A 27,999-nucleotide genomic window follows, 5' to 3' on the forward strand; every position below is an offset into this window, starting at 1 on the left:
AAGTTCGAACATTCACACGACCGATTAGCATTTGAAGGATAAATATTTAACGTTCGATCTTTTTCATTTGCACGTACACACGTACGAACAATTGTGATGTGACGTTTGGATTTTACATTCACACGTTAATGAGCAATTGTTCGAACGTCAAATATTAAACGTTCGGATTGTTAGTAAATACGTTCAAACGCATCTTCTTTAATGATTCAAACATTAAGAAATATTCATTTGAATGTAATAGAATAAGTTCAAACGTTTGTGGAGCATATACGTTCGAACAGAATACCTTACATTAGAAACGTATGTATCGCACGCCCGTGTAGTTATGTTCGAACGTTGTTTCAAACATAAAAATAGATTTGAACGTTTTTTGTTTACATTCGAACATACTAATAAGAACTAATAATTTCATAAAATTAAATATCATTCAAATTGTATCATTTTACACCACAAATAGTATCATCTCATGAAAATGTTTTAGAGATTTGCAAAATTAGACAATAAATATTTTGAACAATGATAGGATTTATTTCTTCTTCTTTCCTCACACACTGAGACCCTGCTCCAATGACATAACGCATTCCCTCTGGACCAACATCTCCCTTTGTACTTGTTCTTGAACTTCAATGCATATTCTTTCCTCTTGGTGTCTTTGCCGCTCTTACAAATGTGTCTCTAAATCGGACCATCACCAACTCCTGCTGTTTTGACTTTATCTGCTCAAGCTATAACATATATCGTAAACTATAACATATAACATAAGCTATAACACAAGCTATAACATATAAGCTAAGTTTTGCTTTATATTATTTGATTATGAAGAAATTTAGTTGTAATTTATTCATGCAATGTCACACACAAGCTATAACATAAAAGCTAAGTTGAGCTTTATATTATCTGATTCCGAGTAAATTTAGTTGTAATTTAAGTTTTTACCATCATACTAAACTTATTAGAAACCCTCAGTAAAAACTCCATAGTTAGGTCTTTATTGAGAATTTCGAAGAAGTTTAGCATGTTCTGTTCTAAATTAAGTATATACTAATGTCTGGATTTAATCTTACTAAGTTTTCTTAATTGGTTAATTGGTTAATTGGTTATTTGTTTTATTTGTTATTTTTTTAATTTCCCAACATTTTAAAGTGACCATTATTTTTTTTCGTAAACTAATTTAGATATGGATGGTTAGGTATTTTTAATTACTATATTCTAATGTGTGGAAATAATCTTACTAATTTTTCTTAATTGGTTATTTGTTTTATTTGTTATTATTTTAATTTCCTAGCATTTTAAAGTGGCCATTATTTTTTATTTAACAATCTAAGATGTAGACTTAAACTTGCTAATTTGTTTTCATTTTCATTTTTCTATAAGTTGGAAATGTGTTAGTTATTTTTGTGGTTACGTATTAAAATTAAATATGTGATTTAAGCTTATATTTACTTTTCTCTAAGTTTGATATGAGTTGGTTAATTGTTTCTAACAATGCAAAATAATAACACATGCATATTTAAATTTCACAAATTATAACACATGCATATTTAAATTCAAAAAATCATAACACATGCATATTTAAATTCCACAAATCATAACAAATGCATATTTAAACAACACAAATCATAACACATGCATATTTAAATTCCACAAATCATAGCAATTTGTTTGACTAATTTTGAGTTCTCATGCATGTGCATTAGTACCTAGCTAATGCAAATCATTAACACAATAAAGTTTAGAAATATACCTAGCTAAAATCACATCAAATATCCTCTATCTCAACCTTCAACAAGCTCCAACAAATATTCCAACAAAATAAACACAATAAATATTAGTTCAAAATAAACACAATAAATAAATAAACACAATAAATATTCCTTCAAATAAACAAAATAAACACAATATCTCAACCTTCAACATGCTTCAATACCTCTCTCCCTTTCTCCAACCCGTGCTCTCTCTCTCTCACTCACTCTCTCTCCCTCTCGGTCACTCACTCTTTCTCACTCAAAAAAATTATTTCGGTCACTCACTCTCACCAAAATGGGGAATGAATTACATTTCCCACTTCTTAAACATGCCCCAGATTTATCTAGGGTGTGATAATTTTTTTTTTTTGAAATTTTTTTACCTATTGCGGCGACTTTTGTTGCCACAAAAGGTTAGGCGTTCTGTTTAGTAGAAAGTGTCACAAAATATTTGAATGTTATCGAAAATTTCCCAATCCTGCAAAGTGTCCCCCCAAGTCTGTGCAACATACTATCACATTCGAAGAAATAATGCTGACATGTGAACATAGATGAAATTAAGTTTCCCGTATATGGCATAGAATCAATGTGAGAAAGTTCCCACCATTTTTTTTTTTCTCGATCGTAATACTGAAATGTTCGAATGTATATAAAATTAAGTTTCCCTTATATAACATAGAATCAATGCAGCAAAAGTTCCCGCCAATTTTTTTCCAAACGTTCGAACGTAAAACTGTTGACATGTGAACATAGATGAAATTAAGTTTCCCGTGTATGACATAGAATCAACGAGGGAAAGTTCTTGCCAATATTTTTTCCAAACGTTCGAACGTTTACTATAATGTTCAGACGTAATTCCTATTACGTTCAAACATTTATTTACTGTTCGAGTGTGGTTTATATATTATGATTCTAATACGATAATAATATATATTATATAATACTATATAATGCTAAAAGTTATTTGTAATTTAAAAACAAATATCGTAATTGATAGTATATATTTTATAGTTATATAACTATATAATATAGTAATCTAAATCTTATATAATATAGTAATCTAAATCTATATAGTATATACTATATAGTAAGTATATGAATTTATATAGTATATGTCATATAGTTATATAGAAATCTATATAGTATATATTATATAGTTATATAGTCTTGAAGAGAAACAGGAAGAAAAAAAGGTTCAGGTCCATAATAATCCGACCATAGTAAAAATCATTGTGGAAATGTTCTGATATCCTATAATTTGTCAAAGTAAAAATCAGGAATGACGCAAACTTTTGTTTTGTTTTAAAAATATTTTTGTCCTTGTCTACTGATAATCGTAATAATCAAATATGGCAAGTCATATAATATATAGTATTACTATATATTACTATATAGTAGATAATATATAGTATTATTAGTAGATATTATTAGTAGATACTATATATATTATTATATAATATTACATTCGAACTCATTTGGGGCTGGATGTGTAACTTCATTTTTTGGCCACCATGAGTGGCCAATGGCCACTGTAAATATTCTACACTCAGTGTATACTTCATTTCTACAGTAACCATTACAAGAGTAACGTCCTATTTATAGAAATAAAAAAATAGATGAGTCGACTAAGCTGTTTCTGGGTTCGAATGTGTCAATTTTAACGTTCGAACGTTATGCCCAAGAATAACGTTCAAACATACAATGTTTAATTTGAACTATACGACCGTTCGAACAAATCGTGTATTTATGTTCGAACATTAAATGGACGTGTGAACATATATTTTTGCTTTGCACATCAACAATAGTGTCAGTTGTACTTCAAACGTATGTTAGTTTACATTCGAACCTATATACATCAAACATTCAAATGTAACGTTTCATGGGACGTTTGCTCCTAACGTTCAAATGTAAAATTGCAATAGTCTAAACGTGATTACCTTCCCGTTTGGATGTTTTCGTTTTAAGTTCGAATGTTAAGATTCAAATATTCGAACATACTTCAAAACATTAGGGGTCCTTGCTAGGCGTGGTGGTTCCTACGGGGCGGATGGACACCCCATCCATCTCCCCCCAACCCCCACTCCCCCGGCCGCCGCCTCATAAATGGGCTATTGGCCCAGAGCACGTTTATGGGCCAAAAATGACCCGAACTTGTTTATAGGCCATTTTGGGCCCATAAATTAACTAAACAAATACAAAAACAAAATTAAAAAATAACAAAAAATAATTTATAATTATAGAAATTATATACTACTAAGGTACAACTATTAACTAATAATCATAACTAAACTATTATAATGATACAAAATAAGAGAAAACTATTACAAAATTACAAATTCATATAAAAATATTACAAATCGTACTATTGTAGCAACATTACAATTAATTAATTAAGTAACTTAATAAATGAATAACATTTCATCGAAATTTGGGGTGGCCATGATAGTAGAAAAGTCAGTGAGCTGTGCTGACCAGAGTTTTAAATTCTGTATCGTACTGGCTGATAATTATTGTGCCAGGGTAGTTATCGTTATAGGAAAGATATGTGTTTCGTACCGGATCAAATACTGATCGTATTGATGTGTTTTGGTCAATACCTGTCGGTTTTCAGTGTACCGACCAGAATTAGTGGATTTTTGTAATTAATATAAAAATTCTGACTTGTTTGTAATTTCACTCCAATTTTCACATCTGAAGACTATTTTCTTAACTTTTTATTATCCCTTTTTCTCGAGGACTGAAAATCAAATTCCTACTCTCAATTTTGTGATGAAGATGAATGATTATTTTTTTAAATAGTTGGATTGAGAACTTAGAAGTATTATTGAGTTTTAATAATGTGTTTTAACTTTTTAAGACTTGCATTGATATTATTTTGAAATATAATTGATGCATATATAATTAATTTATTATATAAAGACCATCCTGAAACAATACCTGAAACAGTATTGGTGTGAAAATATTTCGTTCCAGTGCCATAACTGAAATGGCCACCGAAATTGTATTTAAAACTTTGGTGCTAACTACTGTGAGATTGTGAAAATCGATGTCATAAAACCTAAAATATTAATACTTTAAAAGGAAAACAAATTAGAATTATAAACAAGAAAAAAAATAAAAAATAAAAAAATATATTAGAAATGTAAAAATTACAAATATTAAAAGTACTAATCAAGATAAGATTGGGTCATTGGGATCAAGATGACAATAGATCATTGGATCCTTGAGATTAGGATTTGGTATATGACCTTGAGATTATAAAAGTTAAAAAAAAATACAAGCAAAATAATTATATACCAAAAATTATATAAATACAAAAGACAATTAGGGCACAAATTGTACAAACCAAAGGCAAATGGCAATGGTGGGTCTAATACACACATCTCATGTATTGCTACAACAATTAAATTTAAAACTAAAACCGATTAAATGAATATAAATAAATTAAAATAAAATAAAAAATCCACGATTATCAGATCTAGGCTTATCACCACCCTCTTCCTCATCGGCCTCCTTAAAGTCATGAACATCCTGACATGAATTGGGGTTCCTTGATCCAATTCTGCGTGTAAATCAATGCCTCTATGGTGGTAGCAGACAATAAACTTTAAAATAGTTCCAATATGCATCCTCTGGTGATTAAAACGGACTCTGAGGTTACGATATTGATAGGGATGACCAAAATACTGCAAGCTATCTCTCCAAGGACGGGATACTTTACGGCATTGGTCTTTACCAAGCTAATATATCAAAGTCTCATGCAGATGATTGAAGATCTGTTGCCAAGTATATGTTTACCTCTAACTAAGCCTCTGTAAAATGATGGACAAGGAGGTTGTGCTCCAACCTCTCACCTCAATCCAACCTACTCATTTTTCTAACCCTGGCTTCTGGACGAGGTGGAGGGTAGGTGCCGAAATATTACCACTTTGAATACGGTAAACTCATCAAACAATCTAACAAGAATTTTCCTAACTTTTGTCGCAATAAAGTTTGCCCATGCATTCCCGTGCGCAATTCCTAATCTATATACCATGCCACTTATCTTAAACTGGGGGTCAAAAGCAACAACCACATATAACAAAATAATAGACCTATTGAAATCTCTCAAATACTTGTCATACTTCACCCTCATCATCAATGTCATCCCCTGCATCCTAATATGATCACTTGTGCACATATCATCCAATTCTTCTTTTACCTTATATATTTGCTGACAGAAATGAGGGAATGTAGGGTACAAAGAACTAGATAGTCTCGTTGTGACCTCATAGAAAAGTCTAAAAAATTATACAAAAGTAGCAACAACCTCCTAATCATCATCAATAGGCTTCCCCAATCCCTAGTGCTCATCAAAATATCTGACATAATAAATGTCTTCATCACCCAATAATACAGATGCTGACTTATATTCTTGGGCCACCTCCAATATCAAGAAGGTTGAGTTCCATCTTGTAGGAACATGAGTGCAAAGTCCATTCTTTGATGTTATGACCACATACCTCACAACAACCTTGAATTTCTCCAATCTAGCAGAAGAACTCAAAAATCTCACAACAGTTCTAACCTGGGCAATCAAGTCATCAAGATCTTTCAAACTATCAGTGACAATTAGATTCAGAATATGTGCATCACATCTCACATGCAAACACTCACCACCCAAGATTATCTTATTTGCCCCTCTAAGATAGGTCTTAAGATGTCCCAATACGACATCGTTAGATGAGACATTATCAACTGTAACTGACAGAACTTGTGCTAACCCCCACTCCTCTATTGCGACCTCTATGGCCTTCCCAACTGTATCATCCTTGTGATTGGAAATTTGACAAAATTTTAAAAAACTTTTGTGTAATGTCCAATCAAAGTCAACAAAATGCACAGTTAAAAACATATAATTAAAATTTTGGATGGATGTCTAAGTATCGGTGGTGAGGCAAACTATTTGACCCGCCTTTGGCCCCTTAGCAATTCCTTTTCTAACATATAATGTTCTTTTATATCCTTTGCCATTGTGTGGCGAGAATGGAGATTAAATCTAATTTCCAAGTACTTAGAATATGCTTGGAACCTTTTCCCCTCCACAAACTGAAAAGTAGCTAGTTCATGATGATCATACGAGTTAGGTGTCTCCTACACTCTTCGGAATCATACTTAGTATATCCTTTCAATGTTGCACCCTCATTACTCTCATCCTCCATTTTTTTAAGTCCAATCTCTAGTATAGATTGACTTTTCTCTTGTAAAGATTTTAATATCGGACTTTTTTTGCATTGTTCTTCCAAGTGTACCTTTAATTGTGATGTACCATATCTCCTATAGTGACATTCATATACTTTACCACAATGGTTACACTTAGTTTGAGAGTTATTGTGATCATTACCCTCTAGTTTGGCAAAGTGAGTCCAAGCTATTGAAATATGTTTCTTCTGTGGGGGCAACTGGGTAGGGCAAGGATCCATAGGGGTAAGGGTAATGTTCGTAGATCCGATAAGGTTAGGTGTTGGGGTAAGGGTAGGAAATCTAGCACTAAAATTTGACGGACTAGCTATTCTGCAAAACTGACAAAAATTTGAAATGAAGCAAACATAACACCAACAAGTAAAACCACGCAACAATGACAAAAAACAGATCGGGGAAAACTATAATTTAATTTAGAGGTTTCAATCTAAAATCCTAAATTAATTATAATTAAGGGTTTTGGATTGGAACTCTAAATTAATTTAGGGGTTTCAATCTGAAACTCTTAATTAAGATTGAAACCCCTAAATTAATTAAGGGTTTCATATGGTTCCAATATGAAATCCTTAATTATGTTAGGGGTTTCAATACTCTGGACAAGTACCGAGTGACTCAATGTCTCATTTATACACGTTATCTCTTTGTAGCTCCAAAAGCGTGTGAATGAGCTGATCTAACCTTGTTGACATACCTCATGTGTTTGTGCACAAGTCATGCCATGGGATAAAAAAAAATATCATATTGAATTAATATCTCAAATGAAAGTTTATATTACCTTGTAAACTAAAAATAAAATATAATCACAGTCTACGCAGTCCTAAACTCCTAACATGAGCCATAAAAAATTCTTTCGCTATTGGCTTTGTCAAGGGATCAGCCACTAAGCGACTCGTAGAAACATGCTTCAAGACCAATTCCTTTTATGCCACCATATATCTAATGTAGCTGTGTAAGATATCAATGTGTTTGGTTCTCCCATGATACTTTTGGTCCTTAGCATATCCGAGAGCAGCTATGCTATCACAAAAATTTATCGCTGGATCATAAGTATCCAAGCCGATGTTTAGGTGCTAAAGGAACCTGCTCAACCAAATAGCCTCCTGAATTGTTGCTAAACATGCTATATACTCTACCTCCACCGTGGATAAGGCTATGTGGGGTTTTTTATTGCTATTCCATGTAATGATGCCATTGTTTAATAAGAATGCATACCCAGTTATCGATTTGCACTTGTCTAGATCACTGCCTCAATCAACATCACTATAATCTTTCAGCTGCAAATCTGAAACCTAATAGCATAATACATAGTTTGAAGTTCCTTTGAGATATCTCAAAACCCTCTTGACTACTTTCCAAGGAGCCAACTCGGGATTAGATTGGAATCTACTGACCAAGAGAACTGCATAGCATCTGTTTGTCCGAGTGCATATCATTGCTTATATCAGGCTTCCAATATCACTAGCATAGAGAACATGGGTCATCTTCTCTATTTCTCTTGGATTCTTGGAACACATTGATTGGATTAAACTCTCACCATTGGTAATAGGGGTGTCAATAAGTTTACAATCACTCATTTAGAAGTGCTCAAGAACCTTTTTTATGTAAGTCTGGCTTGTTGAGACAAAAATAGAAGTATCTTTGAACGATCTTTATAAATCTTAATCCCCAAAATATATTATACTTTATGATGTTCTTCCTCTCAAAGTTGAGGGATGACAACTCCTTAGTGGCAACAATCATCTTCTAGTCATTTTCGACCAATAGGATGTCATCAACGCACAATGACAACAATATGAAACTCATGTTGGACCTTTTTACATAGATGCAATGGTCTTCTGTAATCATTGTAAACTTATTCGAGAGAATGGCTCAATGAGATCTAAGATACCACTGTATAGATGATTATTTTAGGCCATATATATATATATATATATATCGATTGAGCTTGCACACTTTGCACTTTCACAAAACTCGTGCATTGACCCATATAGATCTTTTCATCTAGTTCTTCAGTGAGAAACGTAATCTTAACATCCATCCGATAGAGTTTCAAATCCAACTATGCTACTATAGCTAGAATTAGGCGAATTGAGGCAAACTGTACTGCTGGAGAAAATGTTTCTTCATACTCAACCCTCTTGTTAGGTACATCCTTTCACCACAAGGTGAGCTTTTTACCTTTCTGTTGACCATTCCGCTTTGTGTTTGACTTTTAGAACCCATTTGTTCCCAATAGCCTAGATCCTAGACCTAATTAGTCCTCATAGATCCAATTTCATTATTTAGTGCTTTCAACCAATCATCTTTAGTAGAAGATAAGGGAGTCACTTAGATGGTCCTAAGCTCCTCGTCATCTTTAGAAGCCACCATAAAAGTTTCCTCTTCAATTTTAAATTGACAATGGGGAACATTTCCACGTGTGGTATGTTGCCATTTGGAGTCAAGTTACTCCCATTGTTCCTATGAGCTTAAGAAGTCCCTCGTTGTCAACTAGGATGCTTGGAGTGGCTTCTTTGATCCACAACTTCTTAGAGTTGCAAAATCTTATATATCTCACCTCATTCTTCCTCAATGAAATTCACATTTAGTGACTCAATTTCAGGCACATTTCTATCAAGTTGTTCACCGATCAATACATATCTCGTAGAGTGGTCAGGGGTATCTTATAAAGATACACTTCTTCCCTCTATGGCCTAACTTCTCATATTTATGAGAAGACTCATGAATGAAGCCCATTGAACCCCATGGCGGCAAGTTACTCAAGTTGGGTTTCTTGTTGGTCCAAAGTTCATACGGAGTGAAAGGTACTAATTTGGAGGACACTCGATTAAGGATGTAGGCTACTGTCAAAAGTTTCATCTCCCCAATATGATATTGGTAGGTTTGCTTACGCAATCATCGACCTAACCATGTCAAATAGTGTCTAATTCCTCTTTTCTACCATGTCGTTTTGTTGTGGCGTATCTAATATCATCAATTGCCTTTTGATTCTTTTTTCATCACAAAGATTTTTAAATTGCTCAGATATATATTCATGTCCACGGTCGATTTTTAGAGCCTTTATACTCTTGTCTAATTGATTTTCAACCATGCTTACATATTATCTGAAGCAGTCCAATGCTTCAGAGTTGGGGGAAATCAAATTAAAATGACCATATCTCGAAAAACCATCTATAAATGTGATGAAATAAATAGTCCCATGTCTTGCCCTCGCATTCATTGTGCCACAAATATCTTAGTGGACTAATTGCATTCGAAAAGATGCTCTTGTTGCTTTTCCAAAAGGTTTTCTCTTTGTTTTTTCCATCAAACAATGTTCACATATGAAAACTGTGACTTTAGCGAGATTGCCTATTAGGCATTCTCTAGCTAACCCAGTAATCATATCTTGCTCGATATCGCCAAGCCTAGTATTCCATTTATATGAATCTAAATTACCAAATGCAATGAGAAAATAGTGGATTCATTCACATTTAAATAATCTAAACCCATTATCATAAAATTGTCTAAAAGAAAAGTACAACCATAAAAAACATTGCCAAAAAATGTGAAAACATCATTATTTTCAAATACAATATGGAAACCAATTCCAACTAAGGTAACTATGGAAAACAAGTTTCTTCGTATTTCGGGAGCATATAACACATTGTGGAGTAATAGAGTGTGATCGCCTCACAAGTTGAGCTTGTAGGTACCAACTCCCAATACCTCAAAATTAGCTACATTCTCCACCTTGATATCACAACTCTCAACTGGAATTCGACGATACTTCAAATGGGATAAGAATGAGCAACCATCACATGGCTTGTTACATAAACAAAAAGTGAATAGTCAGATTGTAACTTCTTTGGCTCAATGCAAGCACAAGCGAAGTGACATTTTTTTCCACAGTTAAAGCAGTCTAGCTTAGACTTGTCCTTGTCGTGCTTGCTTATCTTGTTGCGATTAGAAGGTCCTGACTCCTTTTGAACACATCCAGTAGCTACGTCAATCTTGGTGTTCTTGCGCTTGGACCTAAATCCCTTGCACGAGCCAGATTCAACTACATTGGATGCAAGTTAGGCTTGGTAGTTTCTAGGCACTTAGCCTCAAGTTTCAAGTGACGCAACAGATCATCAATTGTTTTGATGGTCTCATTGTGCGTCAATTTCTAACTCATTGTTTCCCAAGAGTTAGTTAGCGAGCATATAATCGCCTAGACTTGTTGCTCATCAATCAGATTGTTTCCAGCCACCTCGATTTCATAGATCATGGATGACATCACTCTAAGATGTTGCTTTATTGTGTGTTCATAGCGCCTCTTGTAAGAATCAAACCTCATGATCAACCCACACAACCTCATCGTAGAAGTTTCCCCGAAATTCACTTTAGTGCTTGTCACATATTCTGAGTAGTGTTGTACTCTTCGAACTCACCAATAAGGTCATTATGCATGCTACTTAACATAGTAAAGCGCACACATCAATCATTCTACAGCCAATTCTCAAAGGCCTTGTGATCCTTTCGGTATTGTTTTGAGTTTCCTTTCTCAGGTTCAATTAGAGATTGAGTTAAGGTCTCTAAGACCTACTACTCATTTAAGACATATTAGATCTTACAATGCCAAATATCATAGTTCTCCCCATAGTTCAAGTCGGCAACAATACTCTTGGATGTCATTTCACTAAAAAAGGGCACAAATAAGATATTACACACATCTTAAAAAATTTGTTGCGTTAATCTAAGTTAAAGAGAAAAATAATTTAGAAATAAATATGGGCTTAGCTATTTTATTAAAACCAGCCCATGATCTGTTTTGAACATAGATGGCCCAAGAGGGTCATTGTCTTCCTCAGTTTAGGATTATTGTTCATATGAAGAGTAACTGTATCCTAAAGAAATTGTAACGCCAGAGCAGCTGCAGCTACATGAGCTGCCGCATCTCGGCTTTGATTCGGGTTGAATGAGCACTTATTGGTTCATGCAGCACCACAGTGTGCTCCACACTCAATGGTGCGGTCCTAGCCATTTAGTGTGGCACTCCATGGTTGCTCCATGAGTCTATGCGTCTTCATCCTCTCAATTTTTTTTTTCATTAACAAAACAAACAGAGGCTCAACAAATGTATATTAAAGAGAGACTCATATGAACAAATGTATATCAAGCAGAGGCTCAACAAAAAATGTCCATCCATGATAAAAAATTTCACACGTAAAAAAAGCATGGTGATATACCATAGTGCCTAACAAAGAGAGGATGAGTCTCATGGACGTAAATATAAGTGGAAATATGAGCAATGCCTTGCTCTCAATAAATATACACATCAACAAAAAATATGCATGCTTATATCATGAACAAAACAGAGGTTTTATCTCACTAGGAAGACAAAATCTAGCTCTGATATCAATGTTAGATCTCCTAAAAAAACATTCACAGTGGAAGGGAAAATTCCTCAAGGTAAGTTTTTGTAGTTGTTCTACGAGTAAATCTAGCGTACAAATCTCTGATTGATCTAAGTTCGTCTCTACACAGTGCTTGAATGTGCTATGTAGATACACTAGAGACACTCAAAATTCCCAACCTAGATGTTTTTTCATAAAGAATATGTCTTTGAAAGGACTTTGCAAAAAACTAAAAATTGTCACCAATTTAGAAATGAGGGTTGATTTAAATCAGTCCTCATTTGGTAACTAACGGCTTGGCCTTAAAAGGCCAACCTTTACCGTCCCTTAACTACATTATGCCTGGAGTAATGTCAAGCGTTACTTCCTGGCATCCCAAAAAGGAAGGATGAAAATTAAAATAAATAAATAAACAAATAAATAAATTAAAAAAAGAAAAAAGAAAAAAAGAGGAAGGATGGAGGGGCATGCCCACTGAGGACTTCCCTCTCCTTTATTATACTACCAATTAGAAAAGGCTATGGAAGTCAAAGCTTCATGCTTCTCACAAGTTATTACTTTCGAAAGTTGTATGTCGAATCCTATTGGCATCTGTTAGCATTCATATTGGTCTATACATATTTATATATAAAGTCATATTTGTATAATATGACCTTAAAATTCTCTACATTAGTTTATGCATATTCAAATATTTAACTAGTTATGAACAATACTTATCTAAATTTGGATAACTACTATTCACTCCACAAAATATATTTTAATCATTATTTATCTCTCCTCCCACTCTCTCTCTCACAATCTTTTCCTTTTCTCCTTCCTTCAACAATATAACAAACATTCACCTGCACATTCATTTTATTATTATAATATATTATATATTTTTTTCATTTTATTATATTTTTAATATAATATATAAAAAATTATATTTTTTATTATTGTATTTGTATTATTAATGTTAAATATATGTAGTAGATACTAATTGTAAAATATATATATAAAAAAATGATTTTAGAAAAATTTAATAATAAAAAAATAATAAAAATTTATTATTATTTTATCTCAAATATGTATAAATTAATGTGAAAATTTTGTTTGAATGACAAATTAATTATGTAAAAGATATAATTTTACATATGTATATGCATAAATCAATACTAAGAGCATTAGCATTGGTCTATGCATATGCATATGCAAAGTTATATTTGTATAATATGGCCCTAAAATCCTCCACATTGGCTTATGCATATCCAAATATTTAGCTACCTATGAATAGTGCTTATCCAAATTTGGATAACCACTATTCACCCTACAAATCATATTTTAATAATTATTTCTCTCTCCTCCCACTCTCTCTCACACAATCCTTTCATTTTCTCCCTCCTTCAACAACAAAACAAACATTCATTTGCACATTCATTTTATTATTATAATATATTATATATATTTTTCATTTTATTATATTTTTAATATATTATTATTAAAAAATTATGTTTTTTATTATTACATTTGTATCATTAATGTTAAATGTATGTAGTGGATATTAATTGTAAAATATATATAAAAAATTTGATTTTAGCAAAAAAGTAATAATAATAAAATGATATTATTATTTTGTTTCAAATATGCATAAACCAATGTGAAAATTTTGCTTGAATGGTAAAGTAGATATGTAAAAGAGATAATTTTGCATATGCATATGCATAAACCAATGCTAATGCTCTAATGCTCTAAGAGTGTATCGCACCGAGCTCCATCTTAAAGGATCTTTGCCTGCGTTTTGCCATATGGTTCCCAAGTCTCATAATTATCTATTCTTGTGTTGAGAATACTCTAGCGCCGCCTTCCACCGTAGACTTTACATGTCCGCCACGAACTAGAACACTTTACCATCCCCATATGAGTCTCCACCATTCTAAATTGATCCTTACTCACTTCAACTCAAAAATACCTTTCCTTTTTGAATAATTAATAATGCGTATACTTGTATAAGATATTAGTACAAAGTACTCACCGGTTATAATTGCAATAAACATGTATATGTGTTCATTTTCTAATAAACTATATACATATATAATATGAACTGTTGTTAGATATTATTAATATATATGTATTGCATATTGTAATATCCACAAATAAGCTAATGAGTCGAGCTAAGTTTTATACTAACTTCATGTTCACGAACATTAATCAAGTTGAGTTGAGTTTTATACGAGTTCGCATCGCTTACTTAACCAACCTTGCTTGTGTTTGTGAAATCAAATTATGTCGAATTAAGTTTAATTTTGTATATTATGGTTTTGTTAAAGAATATATTGTATTATATATTTTATAATTTTCTTCGTGTATTTTTTGTAAGAAAATATTATAAACCACACCACCATCTCATTCTTATTCCACTACTATGAGATGACATTATCCACCAACTTTTAAATTTCATTTTAAAATAAATAAGAGATGACTTGAGGGTGATAGAAAGTGATACATTTAAAAAAGTAAGATAAAATAGGATAGTAGTACCACCTCTTTTTATAAAGTATGTAAGAAGTGTTATAGTCGCAACTAGATAATACAAAAATAAATTTATAAATTGATACGGATTTATATGATACGTTAAATATATTTTATAATAAAAATAATTTTATAACTTAATGTATCATATTAAGTCACGTTAGTTTATAAATTTATTTTTGTGAGATTTTATTACGACTAAAGCATTTCTCCATGTATCTGTACAATGCCCCCGCATTGTACAGATAAGTGCAAATGTACTTTTTATTTTTTTTTTAAATATCTTTAAACATTTTTAAAAATATAAAAATACTAATTAACTAATAGTCATTTTCTTATTCATTAAGTAAAAAGAAATATCGCTGAAAATAGGATACCATTCTATCATTTTTCAATAAGAAAAATTATACTCATTATCCTCGCACCACACACTGCACATAATTTTTTTATTTTTTTATTCTCTTACTAAATATATGATGTATGAATAATGAATAGAAAAAATTTATTAATTTAGAAAGAATAAAAAAATATATATATGGTGCATGAAAATAATAAATAGAAAAACTTAATTCATGAATGCTCTTTTTTTATGGTTAGGCTGCTTTTGGAGGGTGAAATGGTCATTTAGGTCCTATTTAGATTTAGAAGTATTTTATCTCCTCATTATAATTTTTTTAAATTCTCATATAAAATATAATAAACAATTCAATTTTTTTAAATTTTTAAATAATAATAATATTAAAAAATAATATTTTATTTAATTCATCTGAAATAATTTCATCTTCATCTAATATCTAAACCAGCCCTCAAACAACAAAACCTCAGATAAGCTAGTGTACGTAGCAGTCTGGGTGCTCAGCTGTTGATTATAAGACTAAACAACTGCCATGGATTCCGCTTCTTGTTCAATTCTTGACGCTCTGCACCTTTCAAGCACCGTTACCAACTATGGCAACAACAAATATCGGTACTCCTACACGCTCAGAAACCCATTTTCGGTTCTTCCATTTTCCTCCACTTTCCCGGCCATCCCCGCTTCGACCGGAAAATTTTTGCACTTCAATCGGTTTCTTGCTTTCTGCTCAACTTCCCGCTCTGAAAACCAGAACCGATCTCTGGAACTTGCTATTCTTCTGGAAGTTGATGGGTACTGATATTCTTGTTTTTTATTTTGATGTAAATTTTGTTATTGTTCCTTTCCGATGCTATCTTCCTGCCTATTTGATGCTTCCTCGTTATATTTGCTTCTAAAATAGCCTTTCTTTTCTAGTATGATGTGAACTTACTGGGTATTTTAGCAGGGAATTGAGCAAATGAGTGAATGTTTTTAGTATGATTATTCGGCCGTGTTCTGATATTAATACGTGATAGCTTTTATGGTTTCATTTTGATTTTTTCTAGCGACCATCTGCTGTTGCCAGGTTTTGTGTTTCACTTAGATGGGTGATCATTATTTGTAGAACTTTATCTTTTTCTATTCTGTTTCCAATTTTATTGACTTTTGCTTACTTCTATCTTGGTTTATGCCTTTTCGATGTCGCAATACGTAGTTCTTTATTTTTACTTTTACTTTGGCTAAATAAGGTAATCTCTATTTTCTTTCCTTTATCTGAGTTTTTTTTTATATATATATATATATATATTTTATCATTTTTAACTATTTTTTTTAGCGTGGTTATGCTATCTATATTACCTTCACCTTAATATGAAATATTACGGCCCTAAATTCCTCCTGTTCCTACAACTTTAGTCTTCAATAACTTAAATAATTCTGAAGTACTTGTATGTTTTCTTTATTCATTTTACTAATGTGTGCTATACATTGATTTCCTTTGTTTTTTTTTTAATGTTAATTCATTTAAATTTCTTGAAGGGTTATGATGGATGCTTATCATCTGGGTAATCGCCAAGCCTTCAACGTAGGTGCGGTAGATGCAATAATTATATGCATATTGCACAAAATCATCAAATTTGAATTTCCAGTGACCATATTCCATAATTAGTTGAAAATATATGTTTTGTGAGTTTAATCTTCTTTTTTCCTGTCCGTCTTTTCCTTTTTGATGCTGTCAGCATTTCAAAAGCTTGGCCTTGACTGTGCAAACTGGAGTGAACCTGTCTATTTAGACCTTGCAAGGTGTGAATCTCATTTAATAATGTATTCTATTTTTTGAATCATTTAATAATGTATTATTGTAATATGTTTTTCATGGATTTATTCATATATGTGGAGACTAGAATCATTTTGGAACATGAGATTGTTACTACCTGAGTCATTTACAACGAACTGACTTGTAATTGTTTCAATTCTAGTTCTCATCACCACATCTCACTTTAACTCTTAGCTTTTGGTGTATGTGCATTTATAATAACATATACAACCTAGTTCCATCAATGTCATTGGGCTCACACTATTAAGGATATAATATAAATAATAAAATCTGCCTTTTCCCATCAGCTTAAACTTTTGGGACAAGTAGTAATTTTACATGATATCAGAGTAGAAGTTCTGAGTTCGAATCATGACTCTACACTCCATCCCATTAATTAAATATTTCACGTGTTAGGCCCATTTTTTGAGGGGGTGGCCTACACGTGAGGGTGAGTTTAAGGATATAATATAAATAATTAAATCTACATCTTCCTATCAACTTAAATTTTTGGAGCAAGCGTTGATGTCACACACACTGCATATCAAGTTTTGGGTTATATGACCTGTCCTTAGATGCCAGTTGTTTTTTGTTCTTCACATTAGCTTTTTTTTTTATGGTGACTAAAAAATTTATTTTAGAATTTGTAAAAGAATTGGGTGGTATCTTGATGAACTCTCATGATAGATGTTGATATAGTTTGTTGTAATGTATTCTGAGATTACTTTCCAGGAAGTGTTCTGGAGACGAGGAAAGGATGCTAAAAGTGTATTTTAACCGGGTGAGTTATTTTTTTCCTTGTAATGTTGAAGAATGAAAAGCTTATGAGTAGCTGTCTGGACATGCGTGTACTGCATCATTTAATTGGTTTGCCTGATTATCTCTCACCTTACTGCAGATTGGTTGGCCTACATCATTGCCCACAAATGAGAAGGGATCATTCATAAAGAGTGTTCTCCGAGAAAAGGTTTTCATTTTGCTTTGATCTAGTTGTGTTTTACATTCACTGGACGGCTTGTATCTTCAAGTTCCAATCCTACTGTGTTGATCATTGGATAGCTTTTTTCATTTTATGAGTTACAAACAAAACAGAGCTTAGAGACTGTTATTAGATCATTAATTTGTTAAGACCAAGAAACCTTGATATATTGGTTTAAAGGACGTACTAAATTACTAATAGGATGAATTTGCTTTTAGGTCTCACCAGGACCTTCCTTCAGTTGGAGTTTTTAAGAGAAATGATTTGTGCAAGAACAAGTTGCACAGAAATTACACAGACCAAGGCAAAAAAAAAAAAACAGTATTGAACAGAAAATTTTTTCCTCTAATTGCCCCTTTGTAATCTTATGCATAACTGATGCGAAGCACCTTATGACAATCCCTATTGCTTGAAAAGAACTCAGTTTTGAATTATGATATGGACAAAGAGGCTCTGATACTCATTGACATGGTAGAAGGTGCGGATAGCAGTAAAGGAATAAGCAAGGCTATATCCCAATTATTCATTCCACCCAATTTCCATCAGAATGGCAATTCTTCTGCACCCAGATGACTTTATTCAAGTGCCCCTATTTTTATACCATAAAAATCTGGATGAAATATGTTGAGTTTTATACATTTGACTTAACTTTGTGACTTCAACAAAGTTGTTTCCAATTCTACCGGTTGCATAGTAGCTCATAATATTTGCTTAAATCAAGTAATTTTACTGAACTGTGCATATAAGTTTGAAGTTCCTCTCTCTCTCTCCCCAACTATCAGATATGCTTTTTGTGTTTTCTTTAATTTACAATTACAAATGCTGTATCATTCTTAATCCAAATCTACCTTTACATTAAAATTATTGTTTAGAAAAGTGCTCTCTGTCCTTACATTAAAATCTTGTTTGGATTGTTTGTGTGTCACCAACTCATTTTTAGTTTCACTAGGTTGATAATTCTACTATTTAACTTCGCTTTTTGAGAATGAGAAGGCTCTCATATTGAGATAAGCTGCTTAACAACTGGATAATTGTTGGCAGAAAACTGCGTTGGATGATTTTGTGATGTCAAAAAGTTTACCTTTACGACCTGGAGTTGAAGAGTGAGTTGTCTCATCCTGTTTAAATGAAATATATGTATCTGATGAGTAGTTTGTATTATCTAAAGTTTAGCTACTGGTTCAAAATTAAAGGTATTTATTAATGATCGTATTAGACCTTTGTAATTCATCAATACAGTTGGTTTACCAAACAAGTGACTTTTTATTTTGAACGCCAATTTCCTACTTATATATGTCTGTATTTTGTGCTATGCAATATAGAAATCAAATCAATATCTGGAGGAAATATGCTTTACCTTGTGCACCAGTAGCTCAAAACCCTCGATATGTGATTATTCCTATCCAATTATAGGCTCCACATCAAGCACACAGGGCTGAATGACTGTATGAAGGATAATACCACAAACTTTGATTAAGGCCATGTTTGGGAAGTGAAATGAGATGATCTCAAAACTTCTCATAATTTTCTTCCCAAACATCACTCAAACAAAAAAAAAAACTTTTCATTTTCAAATTTTCAACTTTTTCACCTAATCAGTACAAATTTTAATTTTTTTTGAAATTTGATAAAGTTGTATTTTTTTTGTGTTTTGTTTTCAACTTTTTCTGTCTCATTTCCCAAAATCCAATAAAACATATTAACCCAAACCATTTCACTACTATTTACAAACCATTTCACTATTATTCACAGATTTCTCATCTCATTTCATTACCCAAACATGCCCTAATTAACTATAGCCGTCAAATTTTGTTCATGTACTTATTTATTACTTTCAGTTTTGAAAAAGAAGTCCATTTCCAGTTACCTCTAATCAATATATAGTTTTGGATTCTGAAGCTTGTTTTGTTCCTGAATATGATAAATGATGAAAGAACCTTCACATATAAATTTACGATCTAATCTTTGATTATAAAAGGAAAATACATCCTTGTTCCTTTAATTTGCTATGTTTGTCAAGTTAATATCAATTTTCTTGGTTAAATCTTGTATCTAATCAAATTGGTAAATTATCTCCCTTTTCGAACTTTTTGGCAGTTAGAATGCTGTAATATGTATCCCTTATAGAAGTTTGTTTCTAGAAGCCTTAGATAAGTGTCCCCACTAACCGTCATTGTCCTACAATTTTGTAAGCTTTTCTTCTACAATTCATTATACTCCATTATGTGTACTTATAAAAAAAAAAATTATATTCCATTATGAGTAACATTGGCCTTGATCTAGCAACTAATGGTATAGAGGAGCTCCCTGACTGTTTCTAGGGAAGAGGATGGCATTTACCACATGTTATAAGCAAGACAATTAAAACTTTAGTCCAAGGGATTAAAAATACATTTCCCCCCTGTCCTCATCAGTTTTATTTGTAACCCTGTACAAGATCCTCTCTTTTCAAGAGTAGCAAATTTCAGTAATTTCCATGGGTAAAAATATTAACTTTTGCAATCTTGTGTATACCCAATTTAAGAGGCTATGCTAGTCTGCTGGTAACAAAGGGAAAAAAATCCATTCCAGCATTAAGCAGGTTGGATTTGGGTGGAATCTTTTTGGTAATAATATATCACACAGGCCCATCAAAGTTTCCTTGGGTAATAACTCTAAACTTCCACGAATCGTTTTCGTTCTTGTTCTTATTTGTCCTCTTCCTTTTTCCATATTTCTTCTGTTCTAAATAGTTTTTGGCTGAGAAGATGATATTGAATTATTCAAGATAATGAAGCTAAAGATCTTAGCTCTTGCAATTGTCAGTACTAGAGAATTGACAGGAAATTAAGCTGCTTTCAATATTCCCTGGATGAATCTAAAAACTGTCAGAAATTATTGCTTTCTTTTTGTTAGTTCTTCCACTCACAATTTTACAGGCTTAATGCCTACAAGGTACTTAGGAACTTGAGCTAAGCTAAGAGAAATCTTTTATTGAGTTAGGACTTGAAATAGACAATTGAAATATATCTTGCGTTGTTGATAGCTTTGGTACTTCTTTTCCTTTCTACCAGTGATTTTTGTTTTCTTGTTCATGTAAGCTTATTTGATCTTTATCATAAAAGATTAAATCCTTTACATATTATCTCTGTTTGCAGTTTTATAGATGATGCGTATAATGAAGGAATACCTGTGGTCATACTAACTGCATACAGTAAAAGTGGGGATAAGGTTGCCGGGTATGCTCTATTATTTGCCAGATTTATGCTGTATTACAAATGGAAATATGATTAATAATAAATGGAAACTAATAAAATTAAACAGATTAATTCTGGCTCTTGAATGATTTCACAGCAAAACATGTTTACCTAATTTGAGCAGATCTGATGATGGGGTTGAGCTTTTCAATTAGCACAAGCTAAAAAACTCAAATGAATATTGTTGGATTGTGATTTGATATGGATCAGATTTAGGGTTTACTATGAGCAGTTCTTCAGCTAAGAAGCTCAAATGAAAATGGCCGAGCTTCTCCTTATATCTAGTAGTTTTTTTCTGGTCTCAGATTGATTGAGGTAGACTACATGCTTTTCAGCCATGCTCATTCTGAGCTGTCTCTCTTTTCTAGTCTCATCGAAGAGAGCAAGATTGAGTTTGAAAGGAGACCGCTGGGATATGTTTGATGCTGGAAGAATATGTTTAAAGTATCAATCACAGATATTTTACAATTTTTGTTTCTATCCAAGTATTTATTTGAAATTCTTGTCTATATATATATCCATGGAATCCTCTAGAGTGACACTGACTCTTGTACAATCATTTGTTTGCTTTCTTTTCAAAGAACAGGATTTGGATTAGGATTGCTCTCTATCTCCTTAAATCTAGTAGTTTTTAAAGGATTCAATGCCAGATCTTAGGGATCTTGAATGGTTGTTAATTGATCTTAGGTTAGAGCTTTTTAGAGGGTTGATCGGTGATGAGCTGCAAATATTACCTCCAAGCATTGAAGCAGTCATGTTGTATACAAAGATAAATCCAAGGTCATTCCACAGGGACAATGATATTCATGCACAGCAGAAATGTAATGAGTTGTGTTTTGTGGAGATTTTGATTGTAAAAGAGCTGTTTATACAGCTAAGGAGAGAAACATCAGAGAAAATGTTTATGTACTGATGTGGTATATACTAATGAAGAGGATGGTTTTGATTTTGGGTGAAAGAGGTTGAAAATTAAGTAGAAGTGGTTCTCTGGTTGCTTGTCGAATAAAAAGAAGTGAGAAAAAGGAATATCAGTAAAATAGATGCCAGAAATTAGAAGTTGCAGAAAATCAACACCTATGAAGCAATGTATCAAACACCTGGACCACGGGTATGTCTCCTCCTATTCCAAACTCTGATTGATTCTTCCAACTATATTACTCAATTGTCAATCCATTCCAAGCTTTAACAATTGGAAAATGAAGGAATTAAACCCAGATTTTGCCAATCCTAAGTATCTTTAGAATGCAAATGAATTTACCATGAAGCACCAACCGTGAGAAACCTTGAAAAGATTACCAAGATTCTGCTGTGCCTTGCGTCAACAGCAGAACAAGAACAAGAGTCTTTGGCTTTACTTTTCTCAAAAATCAACTTGCAAAACAATAGAATGGAATTTACCATACCGAAATTCCTTTAATCAGTAGTTTGAAACAAAAGAATCCATAACCCGTAGCTCAAGCTAAAAGCTTAGCTTCCCGTGATCTTTACAAAATTCGAATCAAACTCCAGAACAACCATAGCAGAAAGTAAAGGCAGCAAAATTGAAGAAAAGATGAAAACTGACAAAAAACACTAGAGTCGTCCACCAGAATGGCCCTGCCTTCTGATATATCACCCCCCTTTTACTCCTTTCTCCCTCTTCTCACGTACATCCTCTTGTCCTGCTGGCATAACAGATTTTCTCCCTTTCTTGCTGACGTCCAGAACCTTCTACTCATTCTCCATTCATCCTCCATTTTGCACTCAGCAGATGTGTACTGAGTTGGACTGTGTCAAATTCTTTAATGTGTAACCTGCTTGCACATGACTTTGAGCCTAAAACCAGTACATATTTATCAAGCCCATAAGACCTAGCCCAATTCAATCACTTTAACCCAAAATGCCCCTATTTGCCCACTCACATAACAACTGCTAATTTGTAACTTAAATCCCTGTCTAACATCTATAACCAGTTCAACAAAGCCATTTAATTATGCAAAAATCAACAGTTTTTATCATTAATCAATCGGCCAGTTTAGAGTTTGGATCATGGTTACAAGTCCTACCATCCAGTTCTGTCTGGTTTTTTGGATGATTGCAATGAATGTGTTAGATACGAAGCTTTGCTGGAGGAATTAGGAAATATAATAAATTGATATCTGCTCAACATACAATATTTATGTAAGCAAATGATTCATTCAAATTCATGCCCCGGAGCTTTTTAAGTTGGTCATCTTTTGTGTTTCAGCATCAAATTTGTTATGACAAAGTAAGTTCTGTATGAACAAAAGTAGAGAAAAACCAATATCACTCCCATGTGTAGCACTGTTCTTGCTAAATCACCAATATCACTACCGTGGTAATTTTATTGACTAATGTGGATTTAGATTATGCTGATGATCTTGGGGAACTCTGGTTGTCACAATAAACAATTATCACTCTTGTAGGATTGTCGATACCTTAGCTAAACAATAGATACAACTTGCATGCTTGTTAGTCCCTCTAAACTGCAAACTTGAAATCCTCTTAGCTCTATCAAAATGTTTCATCTCAAACTCACCACTAAGTTTGGCCTTTAGTTTTTCAATTGGTGTTTCTTTACTGGGCTGCCGTTTAGAGAAAGGACTTGGATTTAGGCTTAGGATCAGCTCATCAGGGACTCAAGTTAACTCAGGCTTGAGTGATATTGGTGGAAGCTGGGTAGTATTATGGTGGCATTTCCCTTTATTTGGTGTAGTGGATATTTGTTTCTTGTTATTTACCCCCAAAAAGGAAAAAGGAGAAGAAAAATAAAAACAGAAACAGAAAGGATATTTGTACCATATGTCGAAGTGCAAGGACTTCTCTTTTAAAGAAACTCTTGGTTTAAGTTTATATATTGCTGATCATTGTTGCTTGCTTTGTGGTTCAATGGATGGAATGTGAGCAAGCTAATATTTCTTCTCCATTTGTTAGATCAATTATTGAAAAGCTTGGTCATGAAAGAATTTCAAAAGTAAAGATAGTTGGGAATGAGGAAGTTAAACAGAGTCTTTATGGCCAACTTATTACTCACAAGGGATTATACTGGGGTGTGGATGAGGAACTTGCCCAGGAAGCAATAAAGGCAGGTAAAGTCTTAATCCCTAGTTTATTTGCAAGCTTTCTTCAATGGTATACTATTTTCAAGTGCAGAAGGTTGGGTACTAAAGGGCAGTTTTCTTGTTTTCTTGGCCAGCTTTGGCTGAGAAACAAAAAATAGCAGAGGATGTTGCTTCCATACTGAAGCTGAGTGTAGAGATTGATACAAGTTCATCTGAAAGGTAGCTCATTTTCTATTTTCAATACAAGTTCATCTGAAAGGTAGCTCATTTTCTATTTTCTTTGTGTGGATGTGTGTATAGTTAATTTTTTCCACAATCTGTTGCTCTGAGCTAGTTCTTTTTGTCCTGTTTTCTACATTGTTCTCCACGATCTGTTGCTGTCAGCTAGCTCTTTGTGTGAGTGCGTGCGTGTGTGTGTGTTTGTGTTTATTTATTTAGTTTATGTTCTCCAAAATCTGTTGCAGTCAGCTAGTTATTTTTGTCATAAACAGTCAGCAAATGGATGGTAGAATTGTAATATGATATACTGGCTAGTCCTGATATTGGTCAGCTTGTTTAAGAGCAGTTGTTCATGGTGATTGATGATGCTTGATAGTAACGATGGCTAATGCACTTTGGCATTCAGTAGAAAACCTTCAAGCCAAAGATACACAGTTTGTGTCATATATATATATATATATATCTGTACAGTATTTCTCTTCTTTCTCTTTATAAATAGTTATAACAATCATTTATCGGTTCAAAATTGAAAGCCAGACTGCCAAAAGGTTTTTGCATGGTTTTCCCAATCGCTCAATCTTTACTTCGAGATATAGTTAGAGTTGCTCATTTGTGGTTTCTCTGAAGCAAATTCAATGGACCAACCATTAGGATCAGCAAATTTTGTATCTGCATAATAGTGTTTTGTGAGTCATATGCACTTTGCATTTGATAGCTCATTTAATAATCATATTTAGTGTTTTTTCTGGTGGCCCTAAGTTTGATCTGATATCGGGAAAATTATCCAGCTTAGAGAAAACTGTAGCTGCATTGCGTGCCGGGGCAGAATATGCAGAAGTACCTTTCAAAAATTGTGTCCTCATTGCAGGAAGCCAATCGGGAGTTTCTGGAGCTGATCAAATAGGCATGCCATGCATTGTTCTACGGAGCAGGTAAAGGCCCGTTTCTACATTTTCCAATCTGAATTTGTGCTTTCTTGTCTTCTTTTTTTTTCAATAATGTTTTGCTGCTAACTAAGTGTTTACTCTTGTATACCCCCTTGTACTTGGGCTATGCCTATTCTTATTAATATAATCTTTTACTTATAAAATAAAAAATAAAAATTTGCTGAGGATGATGTTTCCACTGTCATTAGCAGCACGTCGACACACAATCTCATAAGAATTTAAGGTCCATGAAGAATGTGCTCCTCCTACATAGCCCCCATATGACTTCTCAATCTTGGCTGGCTGTAGCCAAGGTCCTTTAGACCAGATGGCATAAGGCCTGGTCTCCAAATGGGAGAACCAAGTTCGAACCCCCCACCCCTATATCAAAAAAAATATTGTTGCTCCTCCTACATAGCCCCCATATGACTTCTCAATCTTGTCTGGCAGTAGCCAAGGTCCTTTAGACCAGATGGCATAAGGCCTAGTCTCCAAATGGGAGAACCAAGTTCGAACCCCCCACCCCCTATATCAAAATATTGTCTGGCTGTAACGTGCTGCAATTGCTATTAATCTGTTCTCGAGTCTTGCTCAATTCAATATTTTCCTTATAATTAATGTAATCTTATTAAAAAGGCACAGAGGGCGTAGCCCTCATATACTAGAAATATACAAGAAAACCCCTATTCAGAATAAAAAGAAAAACAGCAATTCAAAAACTCTGAAGGCTAGAAATATTACAGTATTATGAGGTACTATTCATGTATGAAGGGTGTTGAGGACAATCTTTGTCATCTTCACCACCAAAGCTTCGTTATCTTTAAAGGTTTGTGTAGTTTCCTCTCTCCAAATGCACCGCATTTGGCATAAAGGAGCCAACCTACGTACTATGAAAACTTTACCATGTGCCTGCTTTCCTCTCTAGCTCTCGAAGAACACCATCACCCTTCTATGCCTAACCCAATCAACGTCAAACCCCTTGAATAGCTAAAAGCATAAATCTCTTTATCAATATTTGTTTTAAAAGAGAATATGATAATTCATCTACCATGGAGCTTGATTTGTAATCACAACATGATCTGAAAAATAGAAAAATAAAAACATACCTAGACTAAAAACCAACTTGAATTACAGGATCTGTTTTTTCTTCAACCTCATGCAAAATAAAATGAAGTGGAGACAAGATTGAGAATTAGCATGGGAACTAATATCAGTTGCTTATGAAAAATAATAATCAAGTACCACAGGCCACGGAGAAACAACACTAGAGGAAAGAGATTTCTTTTTAACCTGGGTTGACCTTTTCAATAAACATGTTGGTGTTTGACTTTTGGAAATCCTTACATGTATTATGATGAAAATTATGCCTACAAAACCAATTTATTTACATCCATGTATGGTTTTTTATGTGTTAATAAATACTGCAAAATTCTGGAGGGTGATTAACCTTACGACCTGTAGTTGTGGAAAATGATTAGTATAACCAGTTGTGCATGACTAGCACTTTTTATTTGAGGTCGTGTACTAGTTCTTTGTTGTGGCCAACATTTTTCATGACATGAGAGTTTGTGATGGCTCTGTGTTATATATATCTATATATATATATATGTATGTATGTATGTATGTATGTATATATATGTATGTATGTATATATATGTATGTATGCATGTATGTATTGTATGCATGTATGTATATATATATGCATCAGGTATCCAGGAACAAAGTCCCAAATAGCCCCAAGGGTGCACAGGCCCTCAGTAAGGAATTTTATGCAAGTGGACCTCGGGTTACTCAAGGGGAAATTCCCCAAGTTCGATGGCCCCAAAAGTGTGAATATGTAGTTTCGAATTTAGGATGTCCAATGTATACAGCTCCCCCAGGACCACTATGCCACCCCCTTAGACTCACCATGGGTTATACTAATCATTTTCCATAACTACAGGCTGCCAAACCCTACGTCAAACTCGATGTTGCCGACCCCACATTGGAATTACTTACTACTCCTTTTAATGTTTACTCAAATGGTCCCAATATGCTACAACTTGCTATATGTTGCTATAATTTTGATCAGTAACTATGTTGCTATCTTATTCCTTCCATTTTTTTTACTTATAAAAAAAAAAATTCCTTCAATTGTTTTTCTTCTAGTTTGACCTCTAGAGCGGAGTTCCCTTCTGCAAAAGCTATCATGGATGGGTTTGGAGGTGCAGATCTGACAGTCTCAAAACTATGCCAGAAGAGATGGTCATGAGAGTCATGTTTGTTTCTGTGACGTGAGTCATTCATCTAGGCTGTTTTTTTTTTTTTTTTGTTGTCTCCAAGAGTGATGAATCTGACATCATTTCTAAAACAGAGGTGTTGAGGTTGAATGTATGTCATTCAGTTCTATCTTAATCCGGATTCCTTTTGGTTTACTCTCCTCACTACCTTGTTAAGAGCATTTGATAAAAAATGTTGTGGATAGTTCAACGTTGTTAGTAGTTCTGCAGAGCTTTCCCAACAATTTCAGCACCTTCCATAGTGGTAAGTGGTAGTAACTCCCCATGCACAGC

General features: G+C 33.4%; 1 protein-coding gene across 4 annotated transcripts; it reads left to right on the forward strand.

Annotated features, from left to right (window-relative positions):
* Positions 1-15,660: 15,660 nt before the first annotated feature.
* On the forward strand, positions 15,661-27,935 carry LOC109020719 (CBBY-like protein). 4 transcript variants are annotated; one of them, XM_035688822.1, is made up of 11 exons: positions 15,661-16,022; positions 16,749-16,798; positions 16,949-17,012; positions 17,758-17,806; positions 17,924-17,992; positions 19,046-19,107; positions 21,142-21,222; positions 24,175-24,329; positions 24,437-24,521; positions 25,310-25,453; positions 27,596-27,935. In XM_035688822.1, the coding sequence occupies exons 1-11, from the start codon at positions 15,763-15,765 to the stop codon at positions 27,696-27,698; spliced, it is 1,122 nt and encodes a 373-aa protein (XP_035544715.1). In that variant the 5' UTR covers positions 15,661-15,762; the 3' UTR covers positions 27,699-27,935. The 4 variants fall into 4 exon arrangements, 3 of the variants coding, with proteins under 3 accessions (XP_035544715.1, XP_018858787.1, XP_035544716.1); XM_035688823.1 differs by having other exon boundaries at positions 15,676-16,022; positions 25,390-25,453; positions 27,596-27,702; XM_019003242.2 differs by lacking the exon at positions 27,596-27,935 and having other exon boundaries at positions 25,310-25,457.
* Positions 27,936-27,999: the final 64 nt, after the last annotated feature.

Source organism: Juglans regia, chromosome 3, assembly GCF_001411555.2.
Source record: "Juglans regia cultivar Chandler chromosome 3, Walnut 2.0, whole genome shotgun sequence".
In the NCBI taxonomy this organism is placed as follows: domain Eukaryota; kingdom Viridiplantae; phylum Streptophyta; class Magnoliopsida; order Fagales; family Juglandaceae; genus Juglans; species Juglans regia.

Bases quoted from the DNA above. Each gene is read 5' to 3' on its own strand.
- LOC109020719 (XM_035688822.1), top strand. From the start codon at position 15,763: ATGGATTCCGCTTCTTGTTCAATTCTTGACGCTCTGCACCTTTCAAGC. The intron at 16,799-16,948 runs GTGCGGTAGATG...TGATGCTGTCAG, and splicing joins TCGCCAAGCCTTCAACGTAG to CATTTCAAAAGCTTGGCCTT. The intron at 17,993-19,045 runs GTTTTCATTTTG...AATTGTTGGCAG, and splicing joins AGAGTGTTCTCCGAGAAAAG to AAAACTGCGTTGGATGATTT.